Below are 13,976 nucleotides of genomic sequence, written 5' to 3'. Positions count from 1 at the left end.
TGGTTTTTGCCTCAGGCCGGGACATACCAAAGTCCTTAATATCAGTGGTTGTTATTCTCTACTTAACGTTCAGCATATAGGAGAATGGCGACAAATTGTTCACCCGTTGTCAGTACAATGAGACCGGGCAGAATGCTGTGCTGGTAGCCTTCAGCATGGTATTTCAGTGAGATAGCGTTATAAAGTCGTCATTAGATCCGCGCTATTACAAGGAGGAAAGTACACCAACATACCCTGCCTCAGGGACACATGCCGGATGCACGCATACACATCACACATGGCGGATGCACGCATACACATCACACATGGCGGCACATCCTTAATTGACCTTAGCTGTTGATAGGACGTTAAAGAAAATGAAACCAAAACCAACGCCTTTTAAATGTTTAGCTTTTTAACCGTACAATATAATAATTTTGTATACGTTGTTTTTTTATCTCTCGTATTGCCGGGAAGGTTAATTTTTACAATGATTTTCTATTTGTATCTTCGACTATTTAGGAGTTGCTCAAGTGATAAATATCACTTAAAATTAAATAAAAATACAAAAATGTAAAAAAAATATTATTATAACATAACATTGTGTTAAAATGAATAAGAAAGCACTTAAAAGTCCTTTATTCTTACTTCGGGTACATTTTTCAACATTGTTCTAGTAAATTGTCCGGAAAGAACCGGAGTAAGTGAAGCGATCATACGCGTTGCAAGATGTCACCAACATGTACATGTAAATATAAGTGAGTCTACCGGAAATACAGGTTGTTTATTTCTTACATCCATGTTTGATACCACTACTTTTAAACAGAAGACAGATTTTATTGCGTTATCTTGACCAACTTGAATTATTTCCAAACTTTTAACTTTTAATTGTCCCTGAAATTCAAATGAAGAAATTTGATGTATGGTGATAAAGGCGAACACTAAATGGCGTCAAAACTGTTCAATTGTTGAATAATTATCTCTCTTAAAACGAAATTCAAAAAAACATTGTTCTGTCTACGCACAATGAAGTCATACATGCATATTATGTTCAAAACATAGTGTTGCTTATGAAGACGCTTGAAATCAGAATCTAAAATGCATAGTTAAGAATCATAGTTTGTGCATTATGTCGTTGAAATTTCCCATTTGTCAAAAACGTTTCTGGAATAACAAGATTTTAAGATAACTTTAATTTAATGCCTTTTTTTTTGAATTCCTCGAAGCGGGTTAAATTGAGAATATACACCTCGAAGCATATATTTCTTTGCACTGACGGCTTACATAAGTAAGATGAAAATGAAGGAAATAAAAGGAAGTCTGTGTTTATGGCAAACAAGATGAAAATATATTTGTATACAGTATTTTCATTTAAAAAGCAGTTTTGTGTAAAAAATGAAATGGATAAATTATCCATTTATTTGTAGTATCATGCAATGTCCCCCGTGTAAGTTAGCGATATTATAACCAGAGGAAATCATAGCACACGCTCTATGTAGAATATAAAATTTTGAGAATTTTATATTTATTGTCAGTAGTTGAAGTAATGTGGTATATACACAATTTTATGTGTCGGAAGTCACATAAGGACTTGTTCTCCGGAGGTAAACATCTCACTAAAACCCACCATACGTACGATCCTCATCTTGTTAAGGAAGTTATCAACCCTCCAACATATGTACCGAGTCATTATCGAACTGTAGACAAGCTGGTTGCCCCAAGGTCTGGATCTCTCCACATCTAACTTGATATGCTTAACAGCTCTGCCGGTAAGTACTAACCAACATTACGTTATACTTAACATGAAAATATCTTTAGTGTCCTTTTATATGATATATTACATTTAATAAAGCAAGTATTTAGTGTTGTTATATGATACATGTATACTCCCTTGGATAAGCTAAATTTTAGTGTCGTTTTATATGCTATATTCCATATAAAAAGATAAATATTTAGTGTTGTTTATCTGATATACTCGTTTGGATAAATTAATTTTAGTTTTGTTTAACATTACATATTCCATTTAATAAGTTGAGTATTTAGTGTATGCTTTATATGATATACTACATTAAATTAGTGAAGTGTTTAGTGTGGTTTGTATGATAAACGTCATTTATTAAGTGTGATGCGTATAATGCTTACTCCATTTAATAGGTTTATTGTCTAGCGTTGTTTAATATGATAGACACTTTTTACCTATAAGGCTACCATTTGTTGCTCTTTGATATGATATATACTCCTTCTAATAAGTTAATTATTTAGTTTTGTGTAAAGTATCATTATTTCATCGTGATATCAAATACCATTTATCAAGTGTTGTTTTGTTAGCGTATACTTCATTCAAATAGTTAATCCATATAAAATGTTAACTATCCGGACTAATTTTATCAAGAGCTGTATTGTTTAATGTACTCGTCCCTCTTTCATAGTTTACAATTTAGTTGAGATAATCTTATTGCACTTTAATAGCAACGCGTAGCATCCCCTTGTCTAAGATATTGAAATAACCGATTGTGGTAGGTTGAAATGAGACATACATATGCAATATGACATTATGTAAGTTTCTCAGATACAATGTCACTGCATACATTTTAACACACTATTTTCACTGAAAACGTCGACACCCATTTCAGCAAACATCAGCACCCAGTACAAAAAAGTAGTTTAAATCAATAAATAAGGAGTTGGCTAACTACAATGTTACGTGAAATCATATATTTTCTCGAAAACGGTAATTGACTGATGTGTGATACTACACATGTGCGGTACGTTATGCTATGCTGAACCTTACATGTCAAGTGACTCTGAAACTCCAGAATATTTGTTATTTGTATTTTACCTGTTTATTTATCACAAATAATCATACCTTTATACTTTTTGTTCAGATTGTTATCGACTATGTATGAATATTATTATATATTCCCGAAGAAGTCACCAACAACAATAACATATATATTATATACATAGTAACTAGTGAGAACTGACACTATGTCCTCACCACACTGTGTCTGCACATGCGGTCCCGTTCGATACAAAAGGCACAATGCACGGCAATTAGAATGACAAAAACACACACTGTTCCTGTAACTAAATATCACTATTTTTATATTCCTATTGTAATAATTAGTTTTCCTTATGTTTCAATTTGTTTTTATCAATTTATCGACACATATGTCAGCTTTCTACTGAAATAGATAAGATAAAACTTCGCTTACGGAAGTATTTCATACCGCAATCGAAACAGTGAATCATTCCAATTGTAATTTGTTCAATAACTAGAGCGAAAACATGGATCGTGTAATAGATACTGCGTTCATGTTTTATAGGTTTCAAGAAAATCAATTGCATATGGTATTGAACGAGATCGGATCATCTCAGTCTCGGGCTATGAGTCTGTAACATACCAACCACCATCAAATAAATACATATAACGACAAAACAGAATATTTAAAATGCGGATTGTCAATTTTCGAACTGTTAACGCGCGGATGAATACATCACAGTGTAAAAATTTCGCGAAATGTCACGTTAAGGTACCAGACAGATCAAACGAGATCGACAAATCTAACATGGTGTATGTTGAATTTTCTGTCTGAGGTACGAGAATAATATGGTTTGTTTCTTGTTTTTTTTTCCAAATCCAGTTTCAATAAGTATTTAAATTCATATTAGATTAAAAATGACAAAACTAAACAAAAATGAAATGAACTTTAAAATTAAGTTTTATTGTCATGTGACCTAGTTTAAATTATAAATAATCTACAATTTTACAGCATTACTACGTTTTGATACGTGGTGTTGTTTCGAGTATTATTATTTACAGTTTCCTCCCTTTTTTATTACAGTTACAACGGATAAAAAGATACATCAGATTCCCCAAAGAGCAAAATGGAGAATATTACCACAGATACATCTTTATACACCACCAGCATCTGGAAAGGTAAACATCAATGTGATTATACCATGAGTAGGGATTTTTTTTTAAAACAAACTCAATCACTGTATCACAGTGAAAATACTATACTTCGATTAATAATGTGTCAGGGGCGATAATACATCTAATGGTGTTTTTTTTTGAAAAATATAATATTTACTGATCTTATAAGGTTTATGCGTAGGTTATACAGAAATTGTTATATTTAGTGCTGAACTTGAAAGTCGTTCATTATGTAGGTATAGTAACGTGGATATAGGTACTCTACTCTCTGGTGTAGAACATAGGGCAGATACTACAGCAAAGCCTCGGTTCTGACTCTAGTTCTAAACCATCGGTGGAATTTCCATACCCTCTTTAAATATTTATGACATAATGTATTAGTTATTTACGAAGTTGATCGAAACAAACAAATATAGACGTAGTGTTTGATAGCAATACACATGCAATCACTCCGTGTGGATGAGTTTGAATTGTAATATTGAGATGCTTACATTAAATTAAAACCTTTGTTTAATTATTCGTAAACTATTTAGACACTATTTGTACGCTACGATAATAAATCATTGATTGTTTCATTAAAATTTGTTGAATAAAAAATATATCACTTGAACGATCTGAGAATGTTTGACATCGGATACACTTCCGGTCTACTCATTTTGTACAACTATGCACGGTTAACATTAGAAATACTGTTGATAAATAACCTATTGTTCCTGCTATGACAGGGACAACGGATATGCACCTAATGACCTCATCAGATGATGAAATGGAGAGCACCAAGATAAATCAATCATCCTTCAACGAAAGTAGCGTGTGGATGTCAACATCAGGACAACAGATTCCGATCGGAAACATGACCACCACTACATTCCCACCTGGACTTCTGGAGACACTGAACGACGATAAAGCTTTTCTATTCCTTCCTGTCATCATCTTCGTCGGTTTCCTGATGATTGCAGGTGTCATTGGGAATATTCTTGTCATTTATGTTTTCTGCTTTAGATACAAAAGTCGATCGTCGAACCATTTCATCATTGCCATGGCAGTGTTTGACTTATTGTCCAGTCTGATCTGCATGCCCATTGACATCTATGACGTCAGGTTTCACTACACGTTTTACAACGTCCTAGCCTGCAAGCTCTTCCGCTACTCACAAAACGTAACCACATTTGGCTCAGTCATCATCCTGATCGAAATTGCGTTTGACCGCTACGTAAAGATCTGCAGGCCTCTGCGGATTGTAACGGCACTAAAGACAAAGATCCTGTGCGCTGTGGCAGGGATTTTGGCTTTCATTTTGTCGGTGCCAGCCCTGGTTTTGTTCGGCATCACCAGGGCTCCAACACACGTGACTGGCCTGTTCGGACACGATTGTTCGGTATCAGAGGAATACAAAGATAGCCTGTTTCGCGATATTTTCTATAAATATTTCATCCCATTATTGTTTGGCGTGTCGTTTATACTGCTTGCCGGACTATATTTCCGTATTTGGTTTGAGATCAGATGCAGGAAAAATCTCATCATAGGCGAAAAGCCAACTCCATCAAATCGGCCTAGTGACGAACACACTGAAGGAGGACACTACATTGTTAAAAGGACCCGATATAACTCTAGTGTCAGTGACGACGATTCAAGTGTCTTCACAAATAATAAAAGATCTTTCAAAAGATCTTTTTCTAATACATCACGGAAACTAAGGTTAGAAAGCATAACCGAAGCTCTCTCGAAAGTAAAAGTCTCCAAGACGACGAAGATATTTATAGCAGTTACCGTTGCGTTCGTTCTGAGTTATCTCCCCACAATGGTGGTACAGGTGCTCGTGTCTCGTCAGAAAGGCTCTGTGATAAAGCATTCGGAGGTGCAACAGCTTATTCTTAAAATCTTTGCTCGCTCTTACTACATCAACAATGTGATTAACCCCGTAATCTACAGCTTTCTAAACGTAAACTTCCGCACACATTGTTCTAAACTGTTCACAATGGCCGTCAGTGGGTGTAAAGGATCGTTCCATCGCCGTACAACTCCTTTCAGGGGATCTTTCCGGAAGGTAAATGCAACACGATCTGATTCCAATAAAAGCAATCCTACCAATGACTTTGAAATGGACCAGCTCAAGTCTTGAGGTTCGGCACTTGCAACAAAACGTAGGTTTTACACATTATAAGACTTATAGAACTGCTGAAGGACTTAAATGCGACGAAATCTATTACACAGTATCGTAAATTATGGTGATTACATTCTTACTACGAGGGAATCAAGTCATCATGTTACCTCGGAGGCACAAGGAACCACGACCTCTTTAAAGGGGTGGGATTATCTCTCTATTTCCTACATATACAAGAACCATCAGACATGATTGAAGATATCTTTAACGCTGGTATATATATACCATGGGTTCCTGTACTCGCATTGCCAATTGTACTTTGTATTTCATTATAAACTTGCATGTATTCAAGTAAAATTCCACAGTGAAGTACAGAAAGGATATACCACGCGATATGACTGGTTGTTATTTATAACTATTCACGTGGGTTAGATATAAGCTCTCTCGTTCATTCTTACGTCACTTTGTCTGTTTCTTAAAGCTTAGGGTCCCGTCGTTCAAAAGGTGATGAGCTTAATCAGTGATAGGCGCAGATTTTATTTTGTGTGCAACTTAAAAGCAAAACCATTGAATTAGTTACAATTTTTAGATAACAATTTTTTAGTATAGTGAATTTACATGCAAACATGTGAGATCTTACCTAATATATTGACGAAATTATCAAAGGTTGAAAAATGTCGTTAAACAGTGATTAACCTAACCACCTTTTAAACAACTGGGCCAGGGCTTTTTCTTGTTATCTGTCATCTGACAATGTCTCCCATTTTCCAGTTATTCCTTATCGTTATCAAGTGTTACTATTTTTATTTGTTATTTTTGTCGTTTGCTGTATAAATGATACATGTCATTATATTTGATCACACCTCTTATAATCACCTGTGTGCTTATTAATTTAGAATTATATACGTCAGGGAAACAAAATCATACCCTGGTAAAAATTGTTTACTATCTTCTTTGTAAATATTGACATTTGTAAATAACCATACTTTACTGGACAATAAATCAGATAATTGCATGTTCTGTCCTAGTTATATTTTTCCAACTTTTCTTAGATACAGTATAAAAAGAATATTTACAAACTAAAATAACGTGTCAACAAACTCCGATATTCGAACTAAAAAAGTATTTAACTAGGAAAAAATATGAACAAATGGAAGATTTACACGGAAATCCTTGTTAATGTTCAAACATAATACAGTGTGGGACGATTTATTCCGGGACGACATGTACACCCGCCATATACATATTGGTTAGATCAAAAGTATCACGTCCTCATAGCAGGAAGTCATTAAATGTAGAAGTTCCAAGTTGAATTGTAACATGTACGCTGTCTTATTCACATCCTGCCACGATATGTATGCCAGTTACCCTTTCTGACTACCACACAGTCGACCAGTGACCACAGTTTGTCTTTGGAATTAAACAAATTTCACATTTTGTTGTGATACATAAAACATGCACGTTTAAATGTATCCGTATATATCCCCCTTTTATGCACGTGTGAATCACTTCTGTGTTTCCGCAGTTGTCGTTAAGTACACTAAGAATTTAGGTCACAAAAATATGAAATAGTATTTCATCATACGATCTATTTTTTTTCCACACATGTGATGTGCCACTACACAATAGAAGACACTGTGCCTATCAAGGTTAAAGCAAACCTCGGGGACTAAGAATCCATCAGCAAAGTCTACTATCTTGTATATAGAAAGATGGACGTGCATGTACGTACATGTAAGACGCAAGCATGTCAGTGCACCTTACAATGTCAGTGCACCTTACATTGTCAGTGCACCTTACAATGTCAGTGCACCTTACATTTGGTTCGTTTGTTTGTGTTTATTTAAGAATATGTTAGGTTTTGGAGGAAAGCTGCAGTGCCCGGGGGGAAAACCACCGACCTACGGCACGTACCTGGCGAGTGCCCCACGTAGGTCTCGAACCCGCGACCCAGTAGTGGAGGGCTAGTGGTAACAGAATGTCAGACGCCTTGACCACTTGGCCACAGCGGCCCCTCATTAAATGTGGTATTAGATACAGTAGTCCGAACATAACACCATCTACAACTGCTTCGTCCGTCCAGGACTAATCGGTGACGCCAGGGAATGAAACATGTCAATTTCAAACGGATAATGAGTAAATTGTGCATAATATATACCGGGGCCACTACATGTACCAATGGTACAAGATTGATTTTTTTTTTTTTTTAACATGAATCCATCAAACTTACATATTTATTGATTATATTTTAATGTTTGTATAGGGAATGGGATGGAGTAGGAGGTAGGGTGGGGCGGTGATGCCAATACAACTTCGAAACAGGCAAGGTCAGCAATCTAATTGTTTAGCAAGTTTAAGTTCATGTGTGCATGTATCACGTTGAGCTATACAGCTCATCAGTTGTGCATCTCAGTATATTCACTAACACATGATAGTTATCAACTCCTCGAAGTGTAGGAAGAGATAATGCACAATTAGAAATACCGACTTAGTGATAGTTATATTATTACATTTTAAAACGAAGACATTTGAATATGTTGCTGACAAACACTATATATAATAAACTTAATTCAATACATTGTGTCGTTTTCTACAAGAAAAAAGGATATTTTGCCAGATTGGCAATTTATTTGTTCATTTTCTGTGGATAACAACTTAATCAGTTTATTCCGTCTTTGCGTATTGCAGAGTTATCTTCTCTTGGGAGCAGGTATTGATTGTTACGTCATTGGTTTGTGCGAGAAAATTGCGTCGTTTTCTCAAAAATTGATGACGTTACTCTCACAAATAAATGACGTACCAATCAATACCTGAGAAGATAACTCTGCAATACGCTAAGACGGAATACATACTTGTGTATCTGATATAGTATGGGTTGATAAATAACTTCCGTTAATCGATAAAAAGGGACATTTAAGAACAAAATAAAATCCATCTTCTTTATCAAGTATGACAACCAACAAACAAATCCTGTTTCTGTTTTCAATACCAGATCTACTAGTCTCTTTATTTGATTTACGGGAAGACGTTCCAATCCTTACCAACACTTTCAGATATTGAGGATTAATATACACTTTAGGTAACTTTGTAGACCTGTCTCGTCATAAAGACATCTGTATAGACTACATTTTGAAGAAGTATTATTTTCTTCCAAACATCCTAACCAATTCATTTTTATACTCCATACCAACTATCTTCACAATCAGACAATTCTTTATATTATGTCTGTAGTAAACGATTATCTGCATAACGTAATTGTATCTAATACATTCTAAATACGACTGGTTTCGATGGGATATCTTCCATATTCAAAAATATATCATACAGTTTTGAGTACAGCTGTAGTTTACGAACATCAAGCAAAATTTTACAGAAATTCAAATGCAACGTTTTGATATCCGCTGCCACATGATACTCCCTTATTTCAGACCCATAGTTTAAAATACTAGCGAGATATGTATTGAATACAGACAATACTGTTTTAGAATGTATATAAAGTTTCTGAAACAATGTGAATTTATCGACAAACAGCATTATCAAAAGTAGGTTTACACCAATCTTCCACAATGTAAACAGGTCTGCTGTATTCATTTCACGTCCTAAGGGAACGCTTCATTGTTATTATTTTTCTAACTCTATAACTTCTATATAACGGTATGAGTGACATGAACGTGTAAAGAAAAAACTTCATCCATGTTATACATGTAGCAAACAAACCCAGGATATTTAAAGCATAGTCAACTTAATGTCAACTTATCGTAAAAGCAATCATTACAAACTAAAACATGTTTTAAAAATTCAGTTGTATACATGGATATTCGAATTTGCAATCTACGGGAATAAAACAAAATAAAACATGTTTATTGTAAAATATTTATAAAACTCTATATATTATAATAATTAGACTTCGGATAACTTGACCAAGTTATCGGACTGACCATACGCTGGCCATGGTCTTGAATACCCTTATGTTTGCTTATAGTGATGGACTTTTAGGACAAATCGGTCAAGTGGTTGACCAGGAGAAATCTGGACTAAATGACACGTATGGATGGTTATAAATAGATATATACGATTGATTCAGTTATTTTTAACTCATGCTTAATTGTTATTTCTAACAAAAATGTTTATTTTTTGTTTCTGAATCTTTTGGAATGTAATGATACCAATCTGTCTGAGCAGAATTTAAGTATTAAGTTATATGAATAAGAATGTATATCATAACTATTTTTCACTTATAATTACAGTTCACACTCGACGATACTTCGAAAATCGTAATACTTATAGTTTGGTTTGGTTTGGTATAATTTTGTTTAATGTCCTATTAACAGCTGAGGTCATTGAAGGACGTGCCTCAATGTGTGTAGTGTATGCGTGCTTGCGTGACTGTGTGTGTGTGTGCGTGTGCTATCGTGTATAAGCAGGAGACAGGGTAGGTTGCCGACTTTACAATGCTTTCTCACTGAAATGCCATGCCGAAGGCCCCCAGCACAGCATTCCGCCCGGTCACATTATACTGACAACGGGTGAACCAATTGTTGCCATTACCCTTAACTCTGAATGTGAAGCTGGGAATAACAACTACAATTTTAAGGACTTCGGTATTTCCTGGCTTTGGGACAGAACCCAATGCCTTTCAAACCTGGGCGAACGATTAACAGTAAGGCCAAACGTGAGGTGTTGTCAAGCAAGGCGCTAGGTAAAGGTGGTTAGAGGTAGAAAGTTGATAAAGATTCGAAATATTGCAATGGGTGCCGCAGATTTATTTTGGTCGCTTTTGTGTCCCCCAAGAAAGGACACCAAAGCGAATCCCCAATTATGCAGGTGGTTACCACATTAGTCGCCTCCTACGATACATGCAGGATTAAACCCATTTTATTTTGCTGTGTCCAGTTTCCTCGGACCTTAGAACCAAATATATTAAACCCTATAATTTCCGTCGTCCGTCCGTCTATAAATTAATACAAATATTCGCCTGCAAAAATGTAAAACAACTGAGAAACCTTAGTAACTATCTAATTCAGGCTACTCCTAAAAGAAAGTCTATACTTAATATCTGAGCAATCGTGTATGTTCCAGCTTTGTGCCACTGACAATGATTATATATTTTCTTTTGTATGTTGTCAACATTGCTATGATGTCATCTTGTATTTTACTCTATGTTCTCCGCCATCTTACATAAAGGGATTGTAATATTTACTTGTACATGTATGTGCATGTATATATTGTAACTCCTATATGCTATCTGTTGCATTTGAAAATAAAGAAATTGAAAATTGACATACATGTATATTCAAAAATAGCAGGTGTATTCTTTTCCCGATCCCCCACCTGCAGGGTTGGTAATACTTATAGGAAAATGTTTCAATGATAATACCACTCTGACGGTCAATATTGTTACATGAATTTAACTGTTTATCACCGTTTGTTAAACCATCATGTGTAATTTATTGTTTGTTTACGTATGAGGTTAAAAATAATGTTGAAGAACTTGTGTCCAATCTAACTTTGTAATCATTTACCAATATAAAACGCTGACACAAATTATAATCATCGCATATTATTATCAACAGGGGAAAATCTTAAATATTGACGTCATAGTTTCGATAACTTGTTGACATTACCGTATCTTTAACCCTTGGCCTTGAACTGACAATGTTAGTTTCGGAGAACTCTCCTCTTTAAGAAACTCAAAAATAGTCGAATAAAGCCGTTGAGTTGAGAGGGGACGCGGCTTACCGTTAAATAAACACTGATCACGACACGATCTGAAGATAGGGGCATGTGTGCGACCAATGTTATAAAGTACAGCTGTATTAACTTCTTCCATGGTTTAAAGAGGGCTTATCGACACGCATTTCCGGTCATTTTATGTATTTATAGTATTCCATACTTGACTGATTTTACTCTTCACTTATCTTAATTATAACATCCTGGTTTATTTATTTTCTACAATTGGAAGATTTTATATTCGTACAACAGTGTTTTTTTTTTAAGTAGTCCAGCACATCATCACAATAGTTTGGTGCCCTTTATGTTTTCTCTTTCTAAATAGCCCCCGAGTTCTATGTGTTTTATTGTATTATATTGTATTTATTATACCTGTGATGCTACCTGTATACACTACCTGTGTGCATGCATCAATCCCATATAAAGACGATATTCATGTAGGAATTTGTTTTGGTCAACAGATCAGTGTTCGAAACCACGCTATACACATTAAAAGTCTTTCAATGAAATCCTTAATAAGCGAAAACGTAAAAATATCGCATTTTCGTTCCTATGCATGAAACTTCCTACTTAGTCGAGTTGGTAGAAACATGTTTTTTTGGTTTGAATTGTACTCCTAAACACTACAGTAATTCAACAAAATATACTACACAGAGACATCTAACCGCACATGCTCTATAATAATGCACCTTACCACACGTGAAGTGCACGAATATTATTTAAACCACACACGTACGGGCTACAAAATGCGCGTTACTATAGATGCATAACAATGGTTGGTCTAGCCATGTTCCCTTTCTTACCCTAAAATAACCACATACAAATGAGGACTTTTTGTGGTGCGTACAGGATTAGTTTATATGTAAACCATCACAATGAATTCCCACGGTTCCTGTTCACGATATAACACACACGTCCTATATTTCTGTATATATTAAGGTCCCATGTAAGTACAGGAAACTTCGTGGTGGTATCCACAATCTGTTTCATTATACCTCTTATTCTGGTATTTAGTCCACAGTATGTAGCTTGACGTCTTATACAACACAACGTAACAGTTAACGGGATATTCTCTCCATCCTCGAAATATAGAGAAATGTTTTAGAAAATACATTCCTTTATACTATAGAAAAATCCCTCTCAAATTTGAAATGAGTGGTCTTTTGTTATTTTGTAACAAGAAAGCATTAAATGGAATTTGCCTTTTGTTGGAAACAAATAACAAAATGTTGTAAACATATACATGTATCATCTATTGATAATGTATCACGCAACCTGTTTTGTGTACTTGCCATCCAAAACATTTTGTCTTTACGAATGTGTATTATTATACTCTGATACCTCATGTCGTATATTGTAATGTATCTGAGGAAACCAATTAACTTGTAAACTTGAAATTCCAGGGGTTGCGCTCACTTTCTTTCATTCCCCAATGGAAGTGCTTACTTACGTTCTCTGAAGAGAATTGATGTGAGAGTAAACCCTGGAATTTTGAGGACGTCTTTACTTCCAACGTTTTGTTTAATCACCACCAGTTGCATCTTTATGTTTATAAAGACAGTCGTCTTGTAGATATCCCTCTCGATAAATTAAACACACGTGTAGGATTGAAAATATTAATGATAAATGTTTCAATACGAGAAACAACAAAACATTTTTAACAATTCATATATACTCCTATAACTTTCCAAGGGTAATGCATCGGCATGCGAACTTGGCATATCATTGTGAATATTTGTTGTTGTTTAGCTGAATAAGAGGTAAAATAGTTCACATAATGAGTATATAATAATATCCATTCAGATAATGAGGTATGCATGTATAAAAAGTCGGAAAATACGCTGACATGACTGATGGAATGAGTTGAATATTTGATTAGTTAATCTATTTGGAGTTGACCTGGGATAACAATCTGTCTACGAAGGTTTTTGAAGAGTTGTTGCTATGCCTTAGAAGTACAATTACACCTACATCTGTAAGTAAATATCCTTTCGGTAGCACAGAGATCAGGTTATAAGGTCAGATCTGTAAAGCCTAGCGCTCTAGACTACCACGACGCATTTCATTATGATCTTTTAAAATATAATAAAATGTGAAAATAATTAAACAGAAATCACAATAATAGACGAAGATAAAGCTGGGCAAACATTAAACAGGTTTAATTGGCATTAAAAACTCAATAAGAAATGGAAGGCAGCAGTAATCATGTGATAACGACTAGAAACT

General features: G+C 34.9%; 1 protein-coding gene across 1 annotated transcript; it reads left to right on the top strand.

Moving 5' to 3' along the window:
* Positions 1–1,575: 1,575 nt before the first annotated feature.
* Positions 1,576–7,035, top strand: LOC110442606 (orexin receptor type 2-like). Its single transcript, XM_021486289.1, has 3 exons — positions 1,576–1,748; positions 3,825–3,919; positions 4,642–7,035. Exons 2-3 carry the CDS (start codon positions 3,868–3,870, stop codon positions 6,036–6,038), a joined length of 1,449 nt encoding a protein of 482 aa, XP_021341964.1. The 5' UTR covers positions 1,576–1,748; positions 3,825–3,867; the 3' UTR covers positions 6,039–7,035.
* The last annotated feature ends 6,941 nt before the right edge of the window (positions 7,036–13,976 follow it).

This window comes from Mizuhopecten yessoensis, unplaced genomic scaffold (assembly GCF_002113885.1).
Source record: "Mizuhopecten yessoensis strain PY_sf001 unplaced genomic scaffold, ASM211388v2 scaffold716283, whole genome shotgun sequence".
NCBI lineage: Eukaryota > Metazoa > Mollusca > Bivalvia > Pectinida > Pectinidae > Mizuhopecten > Mizuhopecten yessoensis.
Note: the sequence above shows the minus strand (reverse complement) of the source record. Positions and strands in the feature narration are given on the sequence as shown.